The following is a 24,521-nucleotide window of genomic DNA, read 5'->3' as shown; positions in this document are numbered from 1 at the left end:
CATAAAGGACTGGAAGACTGAAGGGGCATTAGAAAGACCAAAAGGCATCACCAAATACTCAAAGTGGCCCTCGGGCGTATTAAATGCGGTTTTCCACTCATCCCCCTGCCTGATCCGCACCAAATTATACGCCCCACGGAGATCAATCTTAGAGAACCACTTGGCCCCCTTTATGCGAGCAAACAAATCAGTCAGCAACGGCAATGGGTATTGATATTTAACCGTGATTTTATTCAAAAGCCGATAATCAATACATGGTCTCAAAGAGCCGTCTTTTTTTGACACAAAGAAAAAACCGGCTCCTAAGGGAGATGACGATGGACGAATATGTCCCTTTTCCAAGGACTCCTTTATATATTCTCGCATAGCAGTATGTTCAGGCACAGACAGATTAAATAAACGACCCTTTGGGTATTTACTACCCGGAATTAAATCTATAGCACAATCGCACTCACGGTGCGGAGGTAGTGAACCCAGCTTGGGTTCTTCAAAGACGTCACGATAATCAGACAGGAACTCAGGGATTTCAGAGGGAATAGATGATGAAATGGACACCAAAGGTACGTCCCCATGAGTCCCCTTACATCCCCAGCTCAACACAGACATAGCTCTCCAGTCAAGGACTGGGTTGTGAGACTGCAGCCATGGCAATCCCAGCACCAAATCATCATGTAGATTATACAGCACCAGAAAACGAATAGTCTCCTGGTGATCCGGATTAATACACATAGTCACTTGTGTCCAGTATTGTGGTTTATTATTAGCCAATGGGGTGGAGTCAATCCCCTTCAGAGGAATAAGAGTCTCCAAAGGCTCTAAATCATACCCACAACGATTGGCAAAGGACCAATCCATAAGACTCAAAGCGGCGCCAGAGTCGATATAGGCGTCCGTAGTAATAGATGACAAAGAGCAAATCAGGGTCACAGACAAAATAAATTTAGACTGTAAAGTGCCAATGGGAACGGATTTATCAAGCTTTTTAGTACGCTTAAAGCATGCTGATATAACATGAGTAGAATCCCCACAATAGAAACACAACCCATTTTTCCGTCTAAAATTCTGCCGCTCGCTTCTGGACAGAATTCTATCACACTGCATGTTTTCTGGCGTCTTCTCAGTGGACACCGCCAGATGGTGCACTGGTTTGCGCTCCCGCAGACGCCTATCGATCTGAATGGCCATTGTCATGGACTCATTCAGACTTGCAGGCACAGGGAACCCCACCATAACATCCTTAATGGCATCAGAAAGACCCTCTCTGAAAGTAGCCGCCAAGGCACACTCATTCCACTGAGTAAGCACAGACCATTTACGGAATTTTTGGCAGTAAATTTCAGCTTCATCTTGCCCCTGCGATAGGGACATCAAAGTTTTTTCTGCCTGAAGTTCCAAATGAGGTTCCTCATACAGCAAGCCCAAGGCCAGAAAAAACGCATCCACATTGCGCAACGCAGGATCCCCTGGTGCCAATGCAAAAGCCCAATCTTGAGGGTCGCCGCGGAGCAAGGAAATCACAATCCCAACCTGCTGTGCAGGGTCTCCAGCAGAACGAGATTTCAGGGACAAAAATAACTTACAATTATTTCTAAAATTCTGAAAGCTAGATCTATTCCCTGAGAAGAATTCCGGCAAAGGAATTCTCGGCTCTGATACCGGAGCATGAACAACAAAATCTTGCAAACTTTGTACTTTCGTGGCGAGATTATTCAAACCTGCAGTTACACTCTGTAGATCCATTATAGACAGGTGAACATAGAGCCATTCAAAGATTAGAAGGAGAGAGAAAAAAAAAGAAAGACTGCAGCATAGACAGACTGGCAAGTGATCCAATTAAGAGCACACTAACTACTAGAGAAAAAAAAAAAAAAAAAAAAAAAAATTTTTCAGCAGACTTCTTTATTTCTCTCCTTTCTCAGCCAAGGATTTTAACCCTTTAGTGGGCCGGTCAAACTGTCATGATCTCCATGGCCAGAGAACTAGCATAAGCCTCAACAGGAACAAGCTCTTGGAAGATGTAACTATACTGACCATGAACTAAACCTACCGCATCATCTAGAAGCAGCCAGGTAGCATGTCCTACTTTTTATCCCTATATGCCCAGCGCCGGCCGGAGAACTAAATAATGCTAGCAGAGGGAAATATAAGACCTGACTCACCTCTAGAGAAATACCCCGAAAGGAGACAGAGGCCCCCCACATATATTGGCGGTGATATGAGATGAAACAACAAACGCAGCAGGAAAATAGTTTTAGCAAATTTGAGGTCCGCTTTCTAGATAGCAGAAGACAGAAAGCATACTTTCATGGTCAGTAGAAAACCCTAACAAAACACATCCAGAAATTACTTTAGGACTCTGGCATTAACTCATAATACCAGAGTGGCAATTCCTGATCAACAAGAGCTTTCCAGACACAGTAACGAAACTGCAGCTGTGAACTGGAACCAAAATACAAAAACAAAACATGGACGAATGTCCAACTTATCTAGTAGATGTCTGGGAGCAGGAACAAGCACAGAGAGGCTTCTGATAACATTGTTGACCGGCAAGCATCTAACAGAGAAGCCAGGTTATATAGCGACACCCAGATCTAATCAGAACAGGTGAACAGGGAAGATGATGTCACAAGTTCAATTCCACCAGTAGCCACCGGGGGAGCCCAGAATCCAAATTCACAACATCTTAGGCTGTGAAGAGGCGTCTAGGCAGAGTCAGGCACGCTCCACGGCTATTTCTAGTTGTGTTGATAGGAGTAGGGTTTGCGGTCAGCAGAGTTCCCATTTCCCCAGAGCTCATCCCGATTCCGTGTTTAACTATCAGGTCATTCCTGGTGCACCTAACCACCAGGTCCATAACATGTCAGTAATCACACTTATGTCTCTTGTACACACAGCAACTTGTAATCACTCTGTAGTAAGATCAGGCTGTCTGTCATTACATGCCACACAGGAGTAGCCAGTTTTGTGTTATTGTGGGGTGTGTTCTTCTTTCTCTTGAGTGTTGCTGCTTGCCTATGATTAGGCTGTGTCATACAGGGTGAAGAAAAACACGCCTCAGTGAAAACTCTCTGACAACGCTCACTTGGACTAAATGAAAAATAACTTCTTAGATGTCAAATACTTTGATTACTAATATCTTCACATTGAAGAGTTGGGTGAAATAATAATAAAAAAGTTTTATTCTGATCTTTAACCATTACATCTTGTGACAAGTTCAACATTTAGTGAAAGGTTCTTTTTAAAACCTGCGCATTTAAGGCATAAAGGAAATGCATTGTTATGTATTGATTGCCTTGGTGACAAAGTGATCGTAACTATTGTGCTAAGCTAGACTAAAGTAGTTAATTAATTTGCTTTTCGACACACATTATGAGTTTTCTGGCTAGTAAAGCTTTATATTTTCTTTTTTACAGAAATCGTAGCATTGTTACATTTGCTATTTGAAGGTAATTTTGAGGGTATTGTGCTAAGTCAATTCATACATGAGATCTTTGGAGCTCCAGAGCCAGAAGAAAGTTTTGATTTGTATATGGAAAGACAGATTGCTGCCTACCTAGACTCACCTGCAGATCTAAACAACAACAGGTAATTCACCAGCTATTAATTTATTGTGCATGCTTTTTCTGCATTCATTATATATAGGGAGAGAGCTATAGTTAAGAGACCACTGCAAAATTTTCAGTTTGTCTGATTTTTCTCTTTTATATTTTTGAGTAAAATGTTAATTGTTCTTTTATTCTATAAACTACTGACAACATGTCTCTGAAGTTCCAAGCAATAAATTTTGTATTTATTTTCTGAAAATGAGAAATGGTTAAAAATGACAAAAAAATGCATTACTTGCAAACCTCAAATAATGGAAAAAAATACAACTTCATAATCATTTAGAAACAACAATACTAATGTTTTAACTCAGGAAGAGTTCAGAAATCAATATTTTGTGGAATGACCATGATTTTTAATCACAGCTTTCATGCGTGTTGGCATGCTTTCCATCAGTCTTTCACACTGCTTTTGGGTGACCTTATGCCACTCCTGGTACAAAAAGTAAGCAGTTCTTCGTTGTTTGGTGGCTTGTGACTATCCATCATCCTCTTGATTACATTCCAGAGGTTTCAATGGGGTTTAGGTCTGGGGATTGGGCTGGCCAAGACAGGGATTTGTGTCCTTCATCCACACCTTGATTGACCTAGCTGTGTGGCATGGCGCATTGTTGTCCTGCTGGAAAAAACAGTCCTCAGACTTGGAAAACGTTGCCTAAACAGAAGAAATCAACTGTTTTTATAGGATAACCTTGTATGCGGCTTGATTCATAAGTCCTTCGCAAAGAACAACCTGCCCAATTCCAGCCTTGCTGAAGCATCCCCAGATCATCACCGATCCTCCACCAAATTTCACAATAGGTGCAAGATCAGAGTGGCCCTGTCAGCATTTTATGTTTACAGGCGAAAGCTCGTGTCTATTATGACCCCCCCAATGGTGGACATAAAAATCGGCTCAGACAAGATGCTAGCGGGAGGGCAGCACAACACCTCAAAGGCATAGTAACTGAAGAATAATGAAAGCTAGCACTCAATCAATATAGTTCACGGTGCTAGTGAACGGGATACTTGATCCCACAAGTCATAAAAGTCAAAATAATCACTGCACTCGTATGGTTTCCAATTGCATTAATCAAAAGTTTATTAAACTTGAATTAGTGAAAGGAGGTACTTGGCTAATTCGCCCAGTACCTCCTTTCACTAATTCAAGTTTAATAAACTTTTGATTAATGCAATTGGAAACCATACGAGTGCAGTGATTATTTTGACTTTTATTACCTCCAAGGCATAGATGGGCACCTCATGCCAGGTGTCCAGCTTTGAGACCCAATAATTGAAGTTCATAGCGGAATTAGTATGCTGATTTTGTCGGCCAGGTATTGCTTGACCATCTTTAAAAACTTTTCCCTTCTAGTCTAAAATACCCGGTAATCAGGGCCTGAATGCTGGGAGGGTGTCAGGAAATTGGCCCAGACCTTTGACCACCTACCCCTTCCTCTCATGTAGCTGGTGTGTGTCTCCCTCGGCTCTCTTGCTTGGTTGGACAAGGAAGCTTGCCACCTGCCACTGGCGTTGTCTGATGGGAATTTTTTCAACATATTTTCACAGTGCCCTTCTGGTATAGTACCATTTTAGTAGACCTCTCCACTTTAGGAAGTAGAGATGAGAAGTTCTCTTTTTAGCATGGGTCTGGCGGGGTGAACAACCAGTACTCTTTTTTTTTTTTTTTTTTTGGCCAAGATAAATATAATGCAAGGCAGCGGTACATAAATTCCGCCATTTGTGCCAAGCTCCCTACAGCTAACATTTCTGTGTCTCCACCATGATGACTACTCTCCTCATTCTCCCTCTCTTCCTCCTCAATTCCCCTCCTCAGCCCATCAATATAGGAGAGACAGCTCGAAGCTTGTGTGGGTACTAGCCTCCTGTTACTCCTCCTCAGCCTCCACCTCCTCATTGTTACCCAATCCGCGCTGAGCAGATGAGATGAGGTTTGGCTGTGTAGAATCTCCCGGTCTCATGTTTTCCTCCATCTGTAAGCATTATCTCCTATCAAATCGACCACCTGTTTGCATTGGTCTGTCTCGTGCCTCCCTAAAGTGGAAAAGGAAGCTGTGTGTCATTGATGGGTGTGTTGCTTGTGCTCCAACAACAGGTGCAGTCGCACCTGCCTCACATCCTCACCATCTGTGTGCACCATCATCAGCACTTCCACTTCCCTGTGCCTTACACATTTTCTAATTGCTAGGTCTCTGAAGCTTCCTTGATTAATTGAGCTATATATTTAGCAATGGACTGAAAAGCTCTAAGCCCTGCCTAAAGGCTGTATTCAGCTACTCCTTCTGCTCCAGCTGTCCCTAGGCTAAATGCAGAATATATCATGTAGAAACAGCAAAGCAGAAGATTAGCCTTAAGAAGGACTTTTAGTATGATGATTCTGCAAAGTATCATGACTACAGGACTCTGATTCCTAAAATTGTGCACATAAGCCTGGACATCTACTCTCTCCCTCCAATACGATCTGTCCATGAGCTGTGCAATGGCGTCAGTGAGCCGAGCATGGCGGCACCAGTTCTTTTATAACCTCTCATGAAGTAATACAGCATCCAATCACAGTAATGCCACTACCCAGATGGCTACAGCATTACAGTGACTGGTAGGCTGCATATTTATTGGTTGTGTAACAGGCGCCAAGCATGTGGGTCGGTGATTTGGGCATTATATCCAAGCTCCAGACATTTCTCGACGAATGCCGAGCACATCCCAGATACACGAGTAATATCTGAGAATCACTGAGCACGTTCGCTCATCACTAGTATATTGCAGTAATTGTCTTGTCTGACCTATTCATTCTATTTAGATTTGAGAGTCCTCGGTGGTTGATGCCTTTTAATGGCTAACAAAAAAAGATGTTAACAAGTTGCAAACTTTGGAGACTACTCCAGTCTCTTCATCAGGCATAAACTAATACAAAATCTGAAGAATCACATATTTATACACAACACGGCACATAAATAATGCAATAGATAAGGCAAGTGACGTGAAGCAGAATTGTCTGCCTGACAAATGCATAAGAGCCGATGACCTGATACCAGAGAGTCCAAGAATAGGGACATTCTACATGCTTCCCAAAATCCACAAATCTGGAAATCCAGGAAGACCAATTATTTCATGTGTGGGCAACCTTACTGCGCAGGTATCTGGATGGGTAGAGGGTGTTCTTAAACCACTGGTAAAAAATACACCCAGCTACATTCAGGACACAACTGACCTATTGAACAAACTATCAGCAATAGGTCCTCAACCAGAAGGAACCATCCTGGCCACCATGGATGTGGAATCTTTGTACTCTAATATCCCACACCAGGATGGATTAAATGCCTGCAAAGTCATCATGGAAAACACAGGGACTGATTCTGATTCTGTGGTGAAACTTATAAAATTCATTCTCACCCACAATTACTTTGAATTTGATAACAATATAATATCTACAGGAGACTGGCACAGCTATGGGAAGTAAAATGGCTCCACAGTATGCAAATCTTTTCATGGCCAAGCTTGAAAGCGACTTTTTGTCCTCATGTCCCATCAGGCCTCTGGCCTACTACTGTTACATTGATATTTTAATCATCTGGATGGAGTCTGAGCCACAGCTAACGATGTTCCATGAACAATTTAATCAATTTCATCCCACCATCAACTTAACCCCTTAACCCCTACAGAGCCAATTTGGTACTTAATGACCAGGCCAATTTTTACAATTCTGACCACTGTCACTTTATGAGGTTATAACTCTGGAACGCTTTAACAGATCCTGCTGATTCTGAGAATGTTTTTTCGTGACACATGTTAGTGGTAACATTTCTTCGATATTACTTGCGATTATTTATGAAAAAAGCGGAAATATGCCAAAAATTTTAAAAATTTTGCAATTTTCAAACTTTGTATTTTTATGCCCTTAAATCAGAGAGGTATGTCCCAAAAAATTGTTAATAAATAACATTTCCCACATGTCTACTTTACATCAGCACAATTTTGGAAACAACATTTTTTTTTGTTAGGGAGTTATAAGGGTTAAAAGTTGACCAGCAATTTCTCATTTTTACAACACCATTTTTTTTTTTAGGGACCACATCACATTTGAAGTCATTTCGAGGGGTCTGTATGATAGAAAATAACCAAGTGTGACACCATTCTAAAAACTGCACCTGTCAAGGTGCTCAAAACCACATTCAAGAAGTTTATTAACCCTTTACATGTTTCACAGGAACTGAAACAATGTGGAAGGAAAAAATGAACATTTAACTTTTTTTGCAAACATTTTACTTCAGAACCATTTATTTTTTTTCACAAGTGTAAAAACAGAAATTTAACCATAAATTTTGTTGTGCAATTTATCCTGAATATGCCGATACCGCATATGTGGGGGGTAAACCACTGTTTGGGCGCACCGCAGAGCTTGGAAGAGAAGGAGCGCCTTTTGACTTTTTCAATGCAGAATTGGCTGGAATTGAGATCGGATGCCATGTCACGTTTGGAGAGCCCCTGATGTGCCTAAACAGTGGAAACGCTCCACAAGTGACACCATTTCGGAAACTAGACCCCTTAAGGAACTTAACTAGATGTGTGGTGAGTACTTTAAACCCCCAAGTGCTTCTCAGAAATTTATAACGTAGAGCCGTGAAAATAAAAACTTGCATTTGTTTACACAAAAATGATATTTTCGCCCACAAATTCTTATTTTTACAAGGGTAATAGGAGAAGTTAGACCACAAAAGTTGTTGTGCAATTTCTCCTGAGTACGTCGATACCCCATATGTGGGGGTAAACCACTGTTTGGGCGCACTGCAGAGCTTGGAAGAGAAGGAGTGCCGTTTTACTTTTTCAATGTAGAATTGGCTGGAATTGAGATCGGACACCATGTCGCGTTTGGAGAGCCCCTGATGTGCCTAAACAGTAGAAACCCCCCACAAGTGACCCCATTTTGGAAACTAGACCCCTTAAGGAACTTAACTAGATGTGTGGTGAGCACTTTAAACCCCCAAGTGCTTCTCAGAAATTTATAACGTAGAGCCGTGAAAATTAAAAATCCTTTTTCTTCCCCTCAAAAATGATTTTTTAGCCTGCAGTTTTTTATTTTCTCAAGGGTAACAGGAGACATTGGACCCCAAAATCAGTTGACCAGTTTGTCCTGAGTACGCTGATACCCCATATGTGGGGGGGCACTGCTTGGGCACCCATCGGGGCTCGGAAGGGAAGGAGCGCCGCTTGGAATGCAGACTTTGATGGGATAGTCTGCGGGCGTCATGTTGCATTTGCAGAGCTCCTGATGTACCTAAACAGTAGAACCCCCCACAAGTGACCCCATTTTGGAAACTAGACCCCCCCAAAGAGCTTATCTAGATGTGTGGTGAGCACTATGAACCCCCAACTGCTTCACAGAAGTTTATAATGTAGAGCCATGAAAATAAAAAAAATCATATTTTGTCCACAAAAATGATCTTTTCACTCCCAAATTTTTACTTTCACAAGGGTAACAGGAGAAATTGGACCCCAAAATTTATTGTGCAATGTATGCTGAGTAGGCTGATACCCCATAGGTGGGGGTAAACCACTGTTTGGGCGCAGAGCTCGGAAGGGAAGGAGCGCCATTTTGGAATGCAGACTTTGATAGAATGGTCTGCGTGCGTTATGTTGCGTTTGCAGAGCCCCTGATGTACCTAAACAGTAGAAACCCCCCACAAGTGACCACATTTTGGAAACTAGACCCCCCCAAGGAACTTATCTAGATGTGAGGTAAGAACTTTGAATGCCCAAGTGCTTCACAGAAGTTTATAATGCAGAGTCGTGAAAATAAAAAATAATTTTTTTTTCCACAAAAAAGATTTTTTAGCCCCCAAGTTTTTATTTTCACAAAGGTAACAGGAGAAATTGGACCCCAAAAGTTGTTGTCCAATTGATCCCGAGTACGCTGATGCCCCATATGTGGGGGTAAACCACTGTTTGGGCGCACAGCAGAATTCAGAAGGGAGGGAGCAACATTTGACTTTTTGAGCGCAAAATTGGCTGTGGCGTTTAGAGACCCCCTGATGTACCTAAACAGTGGAAACCCTCCAATTCTAACTCCAACCCGAACCCCAACACACCCCTAACCCTAATCCCAACCCGATCCATAATCCTAATCACAACCCTAACGATAATCACAACCCTAACCCCAAAACAACCATAACCCTAATCAGAACCCTAAATCCAACACACTCCTAATCTCAACCCTAACCTCAAACCTAACCCTAATCCCAATACACCCCTAACCCTAATCCCAACCCTAACCTTAACCCTAATCCCAAACCTAACCTTAACCCTAATCCCAAACCTAACCCTAATCCCAAACGTAACCCTAATGCCAACCCTAATCCAAATCCTAACCCTAATCCCAACTCTAATCCTAACTTTAGCCGCAACCTTAGTCCTAACTTTAGCCCCAACCCTAGCCCTAACTTTAGCCCCAACCCTAACCCTAACCCTAAATTTAGCCCTAACTTTAGCCCCAACCCTAACCCTAGCCCTAACTTTAGCCTCAACCCTAACCCTAGCCCTAACCCTAAATTTAGCCCCAACCCTAACCCTAAATTTAGCCCCAACCCTAACCCTACATTTAGCCCCAACCCTAACCCTAACTTTAGCCCCAACCCTAACCCTAAATTTAGCCCCAACTCTAACCCTAATCTTAGCCCCAACCCTAACCCTAAATTTAGCCCCAACTCCCCTAGCTGCCGGCTGGCATATCATGGCGGGCGCACTTCGGATGCGCCCGCCATTTTCTTACCGGAGGAAGAAGCCGGCGGCCAGGAGGGGACACAGGAGGACCCAGGGACACCGGTAAGTATAACAAGGTCCCCGAATCCCCCTATTTCTCTGTCCTCTGATGTGCGATCACATCAGAGGACAGATAATTACACATCGCTTTTTTTTTTTGCGGTCGCCGGTAAACACTTAATTACCGGCGATCGCAAAACAGGGGTCGGTAAAAACAGACCCCGATCATGTTCTTTGGGGTCTCGGCTACCCCGGGCAGCCGAGACCCCAAAGATCTTCCGGGTGCCGGCCGGAGGGCGCACTGCGCATGCGCCTGCCATTTCTTGGCCGGAACAAGATGGCGGTGCCCATCGGGAGCCACGAGGAGCACCGGGGGAGACAGGTGAGTATCGGGGGGGCGATCGGTGACCACATTTCTCTGTCCTCTGATGTGCGATCACATCGGAAGACAGAGAAATTAAATGGGAAATCGCGTTTTTTTTTTTGCAACCGCCGGTAAACAGTTAATTACCGGCGATCGCAACCTGGGGTCGGTAAAAAACCCCCGAATCATGTTCTCTGGGGCCTCGGCTACCCCCAGCAACCGAGACCCCAGAGAAAATTCGACTCTGGGGGTGCGCTATCCACTTTTTCCACAGCGCCGTTAATTAACGGCGCTGTGGTTTAAGTACCCTTAACTGCCGCCGTTAAAAGGCGTATCGGGGAGAAACACTCAACTACTTCTGTACTGAAATTAACTTTTTGGACTCTATGATTAAGCTACAGAACAATGAAATAGAGACATCCCTGAATCAGAAGCCTACCGGCCGTCCAACATATCTTAAATGGGACAGTTTCCATCCAAAACACATAAAATACTCTATTGTCTACTTCCAAGCCATCAGATACAATTGAATATGTTCCAACCCCATGGATAAAGACAAACACATTGTTCACTTCAGAAAGACCTTTTTGAATCCGAGCTCCCATCCAAGAACAACTGAAAACCAAATTATAAGAGCCACCAGAATTTCAAGGAATCAACTGCTACATTACAAAGCTAAAGAAGAAAATAACAGGGTGCCTCTAGTAGTCACCTACAATCCAAATCTGGAAGTACTAAGATGAGCTTCACGGATATTGCAACCTTTTACTACAAAAAGATGACCGATTGCAATCCATATTGACCCCCCCACTACTGAGTTATAGACAGCCCCCAAATCTAAGAAGCATCATTTTCAGAAGCTCCCTGTCCTCCTACAGCTGCATGAACCTTTCCTTGCAACCAGAAAAAAAATGCAAAACCTGTCTATTTATAATGACCACGGACAAGATAAAGATCCTCAACTCACATCAGGACTACAAGATCCCAGGTACTTTCAGCTGCTTTACATCTAATGTGGTGTACTTAATTATTTGTACTAAATGTCCAACTGGGGGTCTGTATGTGGGGGAGACAGGGCAAAAGCTGAGAACAAGGATGAATTTTCATCACCACACAAGAAGAGAAAAAAGAATGGATCTACCTGTGGGCAAACATTTTTGTAGCCCTGATCACAGCACAATCTAAATAAAATTACTTGCTGCTTACTAAAGACTATAGGACAAATGGGCGTGGAGCGGAGACTTTTTCCAGCACAGAGCACCGGTTTTGTTGTGTTTCATTAGATATTTTCTTGCTGTGTTTTATTAGTGATTTTCTTGCTCGTCAGTTCGTCCTCAGGAATCAATGTTTCCATTCAGTGACAGTAAGCAGAGGAAGAGGAGCAGGCTAGATCTTATGTATAGCTAAGGCCAAACAGGAGACTGGTAAAGGTAAATGTAAAGCAATCATCTTACATCAGCCCCAGGTGATGGAATATTCTCTGTTCTGTGAGCTAAAGAAAATTGTTTTAAGGGGGGGGGAGAAAAAGGCACATAGATTGAATCAGGCAGTGGTTGGAGGGACTACGAAGTGAGAGAGTATCCAAGCTGGGATGGATGGATGGTGGTCTATGGCATTTTGGAGATTGAATGTTGGCTGGAGGGATATCCATGAGCTATGGTCGTGATATCCATCGTCTGGAGGAACATAGGCTGTGACTGCACACTATACCGGCTGGAGATACCAAAAGCTGTGGGCCAACCAAACGTTGAGTCACAGTGGGTATTGCCTGGAATGGGCCCAGTGGAACTACCGGTCTCAGATTGGTAACTTGTGGACTGAGGACATTGTATTTTGGCCATCTACATGGATTTGTTGTATAACCATGGATGTATGGAATAAAAATAGTTGCATCATTAACCTGCCTAGGTGATTTTGATAGCCCACAACCTCAGATCCTCACACTTTTATTAAAAGGTAACTTCAAATCTAAGCGAGACAGAAGGGACTCATGACAACCTTTGACACACTCAGTGCAGGAATGAATGTGTCGCATGGATTTATGTCTTTTTACATCAATTAAGGAATTTGCTCCTCAGACCTTATGGGGGCATCACAACACAGAACCAGACCCCAATCAGAGGACAATAAAACTTTCACACTCCTTATCTATGAACTGTTCCAATATTTATGGCCACAAGTGTTTATCCCTCTCCCATAATGATAGTTCTGCTTCACGTCACTTGTCTTATCTATTGCAGTATTTCTGTGCTGTGTTGTATATAAATGTGTTTCTTCAGATTTTGTGTTTTTCTATGCCTGATGAAGAGACCTTAGTAGTCTCGAAAGCTTGCAATTTGTTACCATCTTTTCAGTTAGCCATTAAAAGGTATCAACCACTGAGGACTGTCAAATCTTACTATTTTTCTATCTACTGGCTAACAAGCTACAAAGATATATATCTTTCCTATTCATTGTAAGCATTTGGTGTGAGCACATTATTCAATAGAAGATCTCTATGTGTAATGCATTTCGCAAGATGTGTCTAGATACCATATGGCCGCTTACAAATTACTTGGGTGATAACCGTACTGATTTGTACTGGTGTCTTGAATTATTTAGTAGATTTGGACATTTAATTTGTTTTGCTTTGATTCTTATGAATCCCCTGGGGAATATAGAATTATATCCCGTTCTTGGATTCATATGCTATCTCCTAATCTCTGGTCACATTCAGCTGTTTGGGTTTTGTGCCTATAAAACTTAGTATAATATTGTACAAATGTGCGTGTTACGTTTTTTTTCTGTTATAGGGCAAGATTCACATTATGTTTGACCCTACGCTTGTCCCCATTGGGGCTCATAATCTAGATTCCCTATCAGTATGTTTTTGTAATGTGGGAGGAAACCGGAGAACTCGGAGGAAACCCTCGCAAACACGGGGAGAACATACAAACTCCTTGCAGATGTTGTCCTTGGTGGGGTTTGAACCCAGGACCCCTGCACTGCAAAGCAACAGTGCTATCCACTCAGCCACTGTGGCCCAGTCAGCACATATACCCAAAGCCTGTTTTGTGAGGGTTTGGACATAAGCCCCTATGGAGCCATTTAACATAGGGTCAAACATGATGTGACCATAGCTTTAGTCACCACTGCAGTGATGAGAAATTGTTCCCATTCTTGTGTGTACTGTTCTTTCATTTTCATCTTTTTCAAGCAATTAAAGTTTTCTGTGCTAAAGTGGGAAACAATGGTTTGATACTTATGGTTTTGTATGGTAAGTATGGAAATCTAATCCACTGACTGTCGCTCTCCAGTCTCCCTGCCGCTGCCTCCTCCCATATACTCCAGGCATTAGAGCAGAAGCCTACGGATGTCCTCATCAGTTGAGGTTTGCATAAGTTGTACCCTCCAGTCTCACACACATGGAATATTATTTTTATTATTATTTATTTTTACAGCAGCATTGACTCCATGGTTCTGTACATGAGAAGGGTTTACATACAAGATAGAAGTATAAAATATGGTGAACTAACAAGGACAGATTGGTACAAGGGGAGAGTCCGGACATATCCTAAATGCATTTCCCTGGAAACCTGTCACTGGAACTGTAAACATAGAAAGTTCAATAAAATTACATTTCTTCCTTTGATGCTGTTTTGTCTCTGATTACAGTGTAAGGGGACTCTGTCAGCACAGAATGTCTGCTCAAACCAAGTACGGGCTCTGTGACTGCAGACTTATGAATCCCCCCAGTGTATGCACTATGCGCTGTGGGGATCTGCCGGTTTCTGAGCCGGGACTAGAGGCTATGTATGAGTTATACAGACTCCAGGCCAGATCCTGGCCATTAGGCGCAGCCTCACTCCATACCAACTGGTCGGCCGCCTCACTAGTCGGGGCGCGGCACATTGGACTGGCTCTGGCCTGGAATAGGCATAATGCATACATACCCTCCGGTCCCGGCTCAGAAACCGACGAATCCCTGAGCGCACAGTGCATGTGCTGGGGGGATTATAAGTCTGCAGTCACACAGACTGTCAGCACACTTATCGATTTAGACTGGAAAACCCCTTTAAGTGCACCTTCCCATCACCTTGTATTTTGTTTACCCCCCCCCCACTCCCTCTTTGATTGACAGCTGTTGCTTTATAGAGCCCGAGACGGGTGGAAATAGATGGAAAACAAGCAGGTGAGAGGGTGCACTTAGAACATCTGCCACACCAAGGGTGCACTAAGCACCTGTACAGTCATTTTGGACTGCCCGACCTCCCTTACACGGAGAAATATCTAAAGGAATCCTCTGTGTGGCTGTAGCACTGGTTCCAGGTGGAGCCTCTCCTCTTTGCTTTATCTGCAATGTGACTAATAGTAAACCACACCCACTTGGTAATCAAGAGCTGCAGCTTCTACTAGATGCTCGGTTTCAGGTATATACAGAGGATACTGAAGGGGTCACATTTATTTTCTGTTTACTTTTGTCATTCATTTCTAGGGCTTATCATTAAAGGGAACCTGTCAGCAGGCTTTTGCTTTATGTTCGGAGAACAGCATGAGATAGGAGCCAAGGCCCTGATTTCACAGATGGATCACTTCCTGGGCTGGGTTTTCCTGTTCCAGTAAATTCATTGTTCAATCGGCTGGAGATTAGCACTACAGGACAAGCGGCCTCGTAGTCCCGCCCGGCTCAGCACTGATCAGCAGCTCTCTGTGCTGTGTGTACATTGTACACTGCTGCCAATCAGTGCTGCGGGCTCAGCATTCCGAGCTCTGCTGAATCTGCTGCAGAGAATACTGTGATTCTGTCACAACTGCTGCTCTCAGTAAGCTAAGTGATACATCATCATAATTGTGGTTTCGGCCCCTACCTCAGGATGCTGTCAGATTACTTAGAGAAAACCTGCTGACATATTCCCCTTAAATACCTGACGATGTAAAGGACATCCTCAATTTGTTAAAAAGGAACATATTCCAATTAGAACACAGTGATCCTCCTGTGTGCAATGATTTATAGAACCCAAACTCATCTCTGAAAAGGCAAAGTCCAATTCCTCAGGTATTGCCTTATAGGCCAAGAAGACGTACATTTAAGGTTAGGTTTGGGGCTGACTGTTATGTTTGAGGTAACACTGCCTGTTAAGTACTTTGTATAATTTTATGTAGGCAACTGCAGGTGTTTCTTCTGGGAGTCGGCTGCCTCCACCTCTTTGTGCAGAGCAATTGGACGGGACCCCCTGTGCTCTCGGAGCCTCAAGACTTCTTGCCATCACAACTGTTTGAGCGCTTTACAGAGGTAAGAAGAAATCTCTGCTGTAATATACCGCGATTGTGTGATGTACCGCGGAACCAATCACATCTCTGGCTTGTCATAGTGGGCTGTCTCCATAAGATCTCAGTAATTTCAGTAACGATGGCGTCAGATTCTGTCACCACTGCAGCTCGGCTTATCCACAGTTGTTGATTTGGAATCATTTCATTGAAAAAAAAAGACTTCAAGAAAAACTCAGACATTGTTTTGCCTGGATCCACCATGCTTTGGTGCAAGCCTGAGGGGAAGATGATGTGTTATGGCGCATGGCATGCTAATGGGTTAATCCTACCTTACTTCCATTGCAGACATTTATGGCACATACAGACACTCTCCAAGTGTCTGATAGATGTGGGTCCCATACCTCACTTGAGAACAGGGGTTCACCACATTCATTTTTGCCTGTATGTGACAATGGAGGGCCGCCATTATGGAGTTCGGTGGGACCCACATCTATCGGACATTTATGGCATATCCAGTGGAAGTATCTTGATTGTCTGAGATATTTATAACTCTTTACAGGGGTTGTCCAAGATCAGGCAAAGTTGGGGCAAAGGTACGCAACAGGGTCAGATAACAAAATAAGCATTTCTTCTGTATTGACGTACCACCCCCCCACCATGGCCAGTGCTGGCTCTCTGCTGCTCCGCACTGGTCTTTATTTACTGGGCTTCAGCAGTGATGTCTCCATCCACAACCTTGTGAATACTGCAGTCAGTCACCGACCTCATCACAAGTCATTCACTGACAGTAAACTAATATCTTGAGAATTTGAAAAACAAACCAGATTAGAAGCACTTCACTATTTTTTTTAAATGGTGATTAAAGGGTTTGTCCTACCTACCTACTCACTACCATGGGAATTCGGAATACAGCTAAGCAGATTGTATTACAATTTCCTTTATCTCTTTTTCCTCCTCTCTCTTTCTCTTCCTCTCTTTTTCTTCCTCCCCTCTCTCTTTTTCTTCCTCCTTCTCTTTTTCTTCCTCCTTCTCTTTTTCTTCCTCATTTTTATTTTTTTCTTCCTCCTCTTTTTCTTCCTCATTCTCTCTTTTTCTTCCTCCTTCTCTCTTTTTCTTCCTCCTCCCATTTTCATCTATATTCTCTTTTTCTTCCTCCCTCTCTCATTTTCTTCCTCTTCCTCTCTCTTTCTCTTTCTTCCTCGCTCTCTCTCCCTCCCTTTCCTTTCGTTGTCACTCATTTGTTTCTTTGTTTTTCTCTCTCCCTTTCTTCCTTCCCCTTTTGCCTCTTTCTTCCTCTCTCCCTAGCCTCCCTTCCCACTTTTTTCCACTCTTGCTTCTCCGTCTTCATTCCTCCCTTAGTCTCTTATTGCACCTTTTCTATCTTCCTCCTTCTTTCTTCCTCCTTCCCTTTCTTCCTCCATACTTTTCACCCCTTCCTTCCTTTCTCCCTTCCTTTCTCCTTTCCTTCCTTCCTCTCTCCCTTCCTCCTTCCTTTCTCCCTTCCTTTTTCCCTCCTCTCCCTTCCATCCCTTACTTCCTGGTTACACATAACCATAATCTAATACATGCCGGTTATAAGATGTATAATATCAGTATTACCATTGATCTGCTCACAGGATTGCTGGGAGAGTCCTCTCAGCATGTATGTATTCCCATCTGGTGTAAGCCTTAGCAAGGCATTATGTGTTTCTATGGCAGGAGCTTGATTGCATGCAGTAAGCCTCCTGCATTCAGATCCCATTGCAGACCATCACTCTCACTATGAGCGTTGTTTATCATATTTTGTGAGTGTGATCTGAACATTTCTGCTCCCTTTCACACCATGAGGATCGATCCTACCCTGTGCTGTGCAGTCTCTTTGACATGGCACTATGCAGTGCGATATTTACCCCAGTGTGAGGTATATACTGTATCAAAGTAAATAACCAGATTAGTGACTTAAGGAGTCAAAGTTGGTCACAAAGAGCATGTAATAAAGACATTATACTGTACAGATGACCAGTTGTAGATCTTCGGGAGATTTATGGTGTTTAGAATTACTTTTTAAGTGTTCTAATAATTTGCAGATCAAATTTTAAATCTACTTTTTTCTTTGCTTAAATTACATTTCCCTGATGTAAGTAATAGTCCTCGTGGAAACCATCGGATTGCATTCTGATGACATCAGAGAGCAGTTTGATTTCCCCGCACTGATACAGTGGAGAAGATGGAGAAATTTTGTTCTCCGTCTTCTCCTCATCCAAGAGAATCGGATCACATTCTGATCAGAGTTTGATCCGCGTGTCACTTGCATACTTGGCCTGACTCTCTCGGATGAGCATGGAGAGATGCAGGGAAGTTTTCCCTTTTTTCTGGAATATTTATATAATTTGCCATAAATGCAGTGTCCTTTCTCACAAGTTTTTTATCTTGTTAGAGAATTCCCAATTTCTCATGAAGCAAATACATGAAAATGTCGCACCGTATCACATCATGCTAGCAAAACCCTTGACAAGGTGCAGTTCTCATGGTATGGTGAGGCAGAGCACAAGATAAGTAAGGACTCCTCTATATCTGATTGGGGAGCAGGAAGTTTGGCTGCTTACCAACCCCAAGAACAAGGGTGCTGGCTTGGAGTGATGGCTGCTTTTGGATGATCAGTCTGGGAGTAGTCAAGTGAGGATGCTCATTTCTTGCATTTTGACTCATAGTGTGCACTGAAGACTGACTCCTCATATAAAACCACTTTTTTAAATATGAGAGGGACAGAAATCTATATAATCGGGATCCTGAGATTCCCACAATGTCACTTCAATGTCAGGTCAATGTGCTGGAAATCTCTTGAGAAATGGAAGAAAAATGCCTTAAAAAAGCAAGAAATAAGCTAAATAATAGAACAAAAGATCTCCCACCTTTACTTAAAAGTAAATAAATGTTGGTTACTAATTATTCCATTAATCTTTCTATACATGTTAGTTACATTTCCCTTTATAGGAGGAATGACCGTTTTATTTTTGTCATGAGGGCACATTTTCTGTAGGAGAGACCTCATCACAGGCTAGACGGCACACCAGCAGACAACGGACACAATCTTCATATCGTAAATCAAAGTTTTGAAGTGATGCATACTTTCTGCCATTCCTAAAAGCTCTTCATGACAAGAGCCCTGATATATTGGAAATGCTTCTTTTCCCCTCTGCTGGCTTGGATAGATATAGTTGTTGGTCATTAATAGTCCAAACACACAGCCGCCTGGTAACCACGTCGCAGAATGGTAGTAGAAGAATGATATAGAAGCGAAAGGCGACGATAAGCATATTTGATGACTTGTTTGTCCTGATAGATAGGACGTCCCAGCACACAAGCAAGGCTTAGTGGGTCTCCAACCATGACGTGCGATTTCCATATGAGCCCAGCTGGAATAAAACTGAATTACCCTTATCTGGAAAGTGAGCAATCTGTTTTTTTGATGAACGCTCAGCGCTTTTGATTATACTTAATTGAAATTTTGTATTTGTGGAATTGAAATGATTTATCACTTTGCTCTTGTGCATATCCACAAGGTCTCTCTTGTCTAATTTATTCTGAGCGAGCTCTATCTCTATTCTTTGTTTGCCAAGAGTGGCGAGTCCCCCCATGAATAAACTGTTGATAATAAGTTGTAAAAATGTCTGGTGGATTAAAAATTAGGCTTTTGGACGGAGACAAGGTGGATATAATCAGCTGTGCTGGAAATGGAACATTTAAGTAATCGCACCCGCAGTACAAAGGGCTGTATGTCTTGCAAGGATAGATCATTATTTTTTCATTTCTTCTCTGCTGGTTAAATGACTCCTCCACGTGTTAGGAATATTTTTATGCTGTGTCGGAACATGGGTGTAGCAGCTATAATAAATGTGGTATTTATTGTTCCGGTTGTATGTGTATAGATTTATGCAGCTCATATTATCGCAATCCAATTATAGTCAGTACTGGAGAAACATGCATTCTCAATTAAAAAGCTGAACACTATATCTGGAAATCTATGGATTGTAGCAGATTAATTCTCTCTGCCAACAAGCCGCAGAGGTCTGAGGTTCCCCGACCATACTCTTTCTATCTGTCCTACCATCTATTCTGTGTGGGGTCTGCCTTCTTTTTTTATACTGATTTCATTGTGGCTTACATTTTTCGTGAAGCCTATGTCATGGTGCCAGATCAGTGAGCAATGACACTCAATTGTCACCATTGATGATGAAGTCTGTTGGGTTCCACTGTGCTGTCCATGGGTTTGATGGGGAATACAAGTCTTGAATTTAATGGTATGTCCCCTGCTAAATGTCAATCTACTATAGATGCTCTTAATGGAGCTTCTCGCCCAGCTATGAACAGTGAATAGTGACCATAGATGTCTATCTCCTCTGACTGCTCCATACGAACACTACATCATCTATTGGAAAGAATTGAAAGTCCCCCATACACATTGGATGTCATTCAACTGGAGGGGTCGGCTGACTTCTATCCAATATCTATGTGGCCTTTAGTGTCCGATTTTCTTCTATCTTGGTACAGCTATTATTAAAGACCAACTTGCTTCATTCGTCTTCTGGCACTACTGAGATTGCCAAAATTACATAGAAGGCTGAAGTCATTATACATTATTCCGTTTACACATCAGTTTTAAAAGACCAGGTTAAAACTTGAATCCTTTAAGGGATTGTCTAATCTGCTTTCTTCTGGAGTGCACCACTCCTCGGCCTTCCAACTTCCTTATTGCCAGGGGAATGTGCGCTACTGAAGATTCACCGTTTGAACAAGCTGGAGTTTTGCCTCTGTAGCATTGGAAGAGTACCAGGGCAATAATGGCCAGATCTGTGCTTGCAACAATGCTCCTTCCATAGGAAACTGGCCATCTCTGATAGACTGCAGTAGCGGCCTGTATCCTAGGCACCAAGAGGCTATGAAATTAAAAATCCCTCTGTTCTTGAGAGTGAAGAGAAATTTTAATGAGTTAAATTGCAAAGTTACTTTTTGTACAAGCGTTTTACAGTTATATCCATTTAAGAAGCTGAGATAAACCCTTTAGTTAGTCTGTGAATATTGTGAAATATGACCATAAGTAACATGCCAATATCATGCAATTTAGGTACATTTCCTAGACAAGCTGCACCTGCATGTCTAGCATACCCTCAATGCAGTCCGTGCACTCACATCAAGTCATAGTTCAGTAATCAGCACCAGCAGGTAGTACTAACATTGCGGTACTCATCACTCCATAAAATAGTTTCCACCACCATCTCCTTGCTGTTTTCAATTAATGGAATAAAGAGAAAACCTTACTCGCTGATAGTAGAAACGATGAGGCACACAGTAGTCCAAAAAATAGTATTCCATTTGTTAAAAACAGCAAGAAGATTGTTGTCTCGACCACGGGACATAGTAAGTTTTTCTTAAATATAAATGGAATTATGGTCATTGGTCCATTCTAATATAGATGGTAGATCTGTATCTTTCCAATGTCTTGCTATAATCATTTTCACAGCATTGATGAAGTGAGAAATGATTGAGCTGTCATTTACCGTATATAATTGAGTATAAGCCGACCCCCCTAATTTTGCCACAAAAAACTGGGAAAACTTATTGACTCGAGTATAAGGCTAGGGTGGAAAATGCAGCAGCTACCGGTAAATGTCAAAAATAAAAATAGATACCAATAAAAGTAAAATTAATTGAGACATCAGTAGGTTGTGTTTTTGAATATCCATATTGAATCAGGAGCCCCATATAATGCCCCATACAGTTCATGATGGGCCCCATAAGATGCTCCATATTAAAATACGCCCCATATAATGCACCATATACAAATGTGCCAAATATAATACTCCATGCAGTTCATTATGGCCCCATAAGATGCTCCATATACAAATATGCCCCATATAATGCTCCATGCAGTTCATTATGGCCCCATAGATGCTCCATATACAAATATGCCCCATATAATGCTCCATACAGTTCATTATGGCCACATAGATGCTCCATATACAAATATGCCCCATATAATGCTCCATACAGTTCATTATGGCCCCATAGATGCTCCATATACAAATATACCCCATATAATGCTCCATACAGTTCATTATGGCCCCATAGACACTCCATATACAAATGTGCCACATGTAATGCTCCATGCAGTTCATTATGGCCCCATAGATGCTCCATATACAAATGTGTCACATGTAATGCTCCATGCAGTTCAGTATGGCCCCATAGATGCTCCATATACAAATATGCCCCATATAATGCTCCATACAGTTCATTATGGCCCCATAAGATGCTCCATATAACAATGTGCCCCATATAATGCTCCATACAGTTCATTATGGCCCCATAAGATGCTCCATATAACAATGTGCCATATGTAATGCTGCTGCTGCAATAAAAAAAAAGACATACTCGCCTCTCGTCGCTGCTCCTCAGCGTCCCGTCTCTCTGACTGTTAAGGCAGAGGGCGGAGCGCACACTAATACGTCATCGCGACCTCTGACCGGTGAATGTTTAATACTCACCTGATCCCCTCGCGGTCCCTGGCAGCTTTTCCTGGACAGATGGTCTCCGGCGCCCGCAGCTTCTTCCTGTATTGAGCGGTCACTGGTACCGCTCATTACAGTAATGAATATGGTCTGAGGATCTCATCTCGGTACCTAATGGCAGTCAGGCTACCTCTGGCGAGCACATGGAGGGCTGTGCGGCCCTCCAAAGAAATGACACCCTACACCATTACTGACCCACTGCCAAACCGGTCATGCTGAAGGATGTTGCAGGCAGCAGATCGCTCTCCACAGTGTCTCCAGACTCTGTCATGTCTGTCACATGAGCTCAGTGTGAACTTGCTTTCATCTGTGAAGAGCACAGGGCGCCAGTGGAGAATTTGCCAATTCTGGTGTTCTGTGGCAAATGCCAAGCGTCCTGCATGGTGTTGGGCTGTGAGCACAACCCCCATCTGTGGATGTCGGACACTCAAACCATCCTCATGGAATCCGTCTCTAACCGTTTGTGCAGACACATGCACATTTGTAGCCTGCTGGAGGTCATTTTGCAGGGCTCTGGCAGTGCTCCTCCTGTTCCTCCTTGCACAAAGGCTGAGGTAGCGGTCCTGCTGCTGGGTTGTTGCCTTCCTACGGCCCTCTCCACGTCTCCTGGTGTACTGGCCTGTCTCCTGGTAGCGCCTCCAGCCTCTGGACACTACGCTAACAGACACAGCAAACCTTCTTGCCACAGCTCACATTGATGAGCCATCCTGGATGAGCTGCACTACCTGAGCCACTTGTGTGGGTTGTAGAGTCCGTCTCATGCTACCACGAGTGTGAAAGCAAAACCAACATTCAAAAGTGACCAAAACGTCAGCCAGAAAGCATTGGTACTGAGATGTGTTCTGTGGTCCCCACCCGCAGAACCACTCCTTTATTGAGTGTATCTTGATAATTGCCAATAATTTCCAGCTGTTGTCTATTCCATTTGCACCCCAGCATGTGAAGTAGCTTGTCAGACAGTGTTGCTTCCTAAGTGGACAGTTTGATTTCACAGAAGTTTGATTTACTTGGAGTTATATTCTGTTGTTTAAGTGTTCCCTTTATTTTTTTGAGCAGTGTAGTTGATGTATGTAGTATTCTTATCTTGTAGAGTTAATGGAGTGGTTGGCCAGTTCCTCTGTCTGCCCCTCAAATCTTCAGATTTGTGGTATTCCATTCACATTATGAGCACCGCAGATGTGACCTTTATCCAGTAGCCGCACATTATATCCAGTGTCCTGTGTTCTTCCTTTGCAGCTGACAAGGGGCTGTAGGTGAAAAGTGAATATCTACACTATGGGAAACGTGCATCCGGAAAGAGGAGCACGTGCAAGGAGCCAAGTACCTTTACGTACAGTACACTAATGGAATCAGTAACCAATGGTCGTAGAGGGAGCATCCCTTGAATATTTGAGCCTCCTTCATCACCAGTTCACCAACAATGGCACTAAACCTTATTTATAACCATTAAAGGCTGTTGGCGCAGTTTTTGGAGATAGTCTATGCTACTTGTTTCTCATTATTTCCTCTACCACATGATGTTGTGCTGGTTGATTCACTAATTAAAAATTACAAGATGGCCTGGATGCCTCTTTTTAAAAAAATAACATTACAGGGTAGGGGTACTAGATTCTGTGATGGCGTGTTGATCCAAGGAACTAGTCTGATTACGGTACTATACGTAGATTCGGGAAGGAATTTTTTCCCTAATATGGGGCAATTCGCATCTGACTCATAGGCTTTTTTTTTTTTTTTTTTGCTTTCCTCTGAGTCACTATGTTAGGCTATAGGTTGGACTCCATAAACTTACCTTGACAGTTCAACCTTAAACTTTGAAACTATTATGTTAGTGGAAGCAGTGATCTTGATACTCATTGCTTGGACTACCAATTTGATCAAATTAGAAACTACTAGATGCTTGTTTGATTTGTTAAACATAGGTCAGAACTGGAGGGTACAATTTAAAAGAAATCCATTGTACATCTCATATTTCTGCCATACGGTTTATCTTTGTTTAATCGA

At 42.7% G+C, this 24,521-nt stretch overlaps 1 protein-coding gene across 2 annotated transcripts in view; it reads left to right on the top strand.

The window, feature by feature from the left end:
• The window catches only part of TTC27 (tetratricopeptide repeat domain 27), a 522,480-nt gene that overhangs the window by 40,859 nt on the left and 457,100 nt on the right, over positions 1-24,521 (top strand). For both annotated transcript variants that reach the window (XM_077283015.1, XM_077283016.1), the window contains 2 exons: positions 3,414-3,585; positions 15,865-15,994. In XM_077283015.1, the coding sequence (XP_077139130.1) occupies positions 3,414-3,585; positions 15,865-15,994 (302 nt within the window). The remainder of the gene's footprint in view (positions 1-3,413; positions 3,586-15,864; positions 15,995-24,521) is intronic.

Source organism: Ranitomeya variabilis, chromosome 2 (assembly GCF_051348905.1).
Source record: "Ranitomeya variabilis isolate aRanVar5 chromosome 2, aRanVar5.hap1, whole genome shotgun sequence".
Taxonomy (NCBI): domain Eukaryota; kingdom Metazoa; phylum Chordata; class Amphibia; order Anura; family Dendrobatidae; genus Ranitomeya; species Ranitomeya variabilis.
Note: the sequence above shows the minus strand (reverse complement) of the source record. Positions and strands in the feature narration are given on the sequence as shown.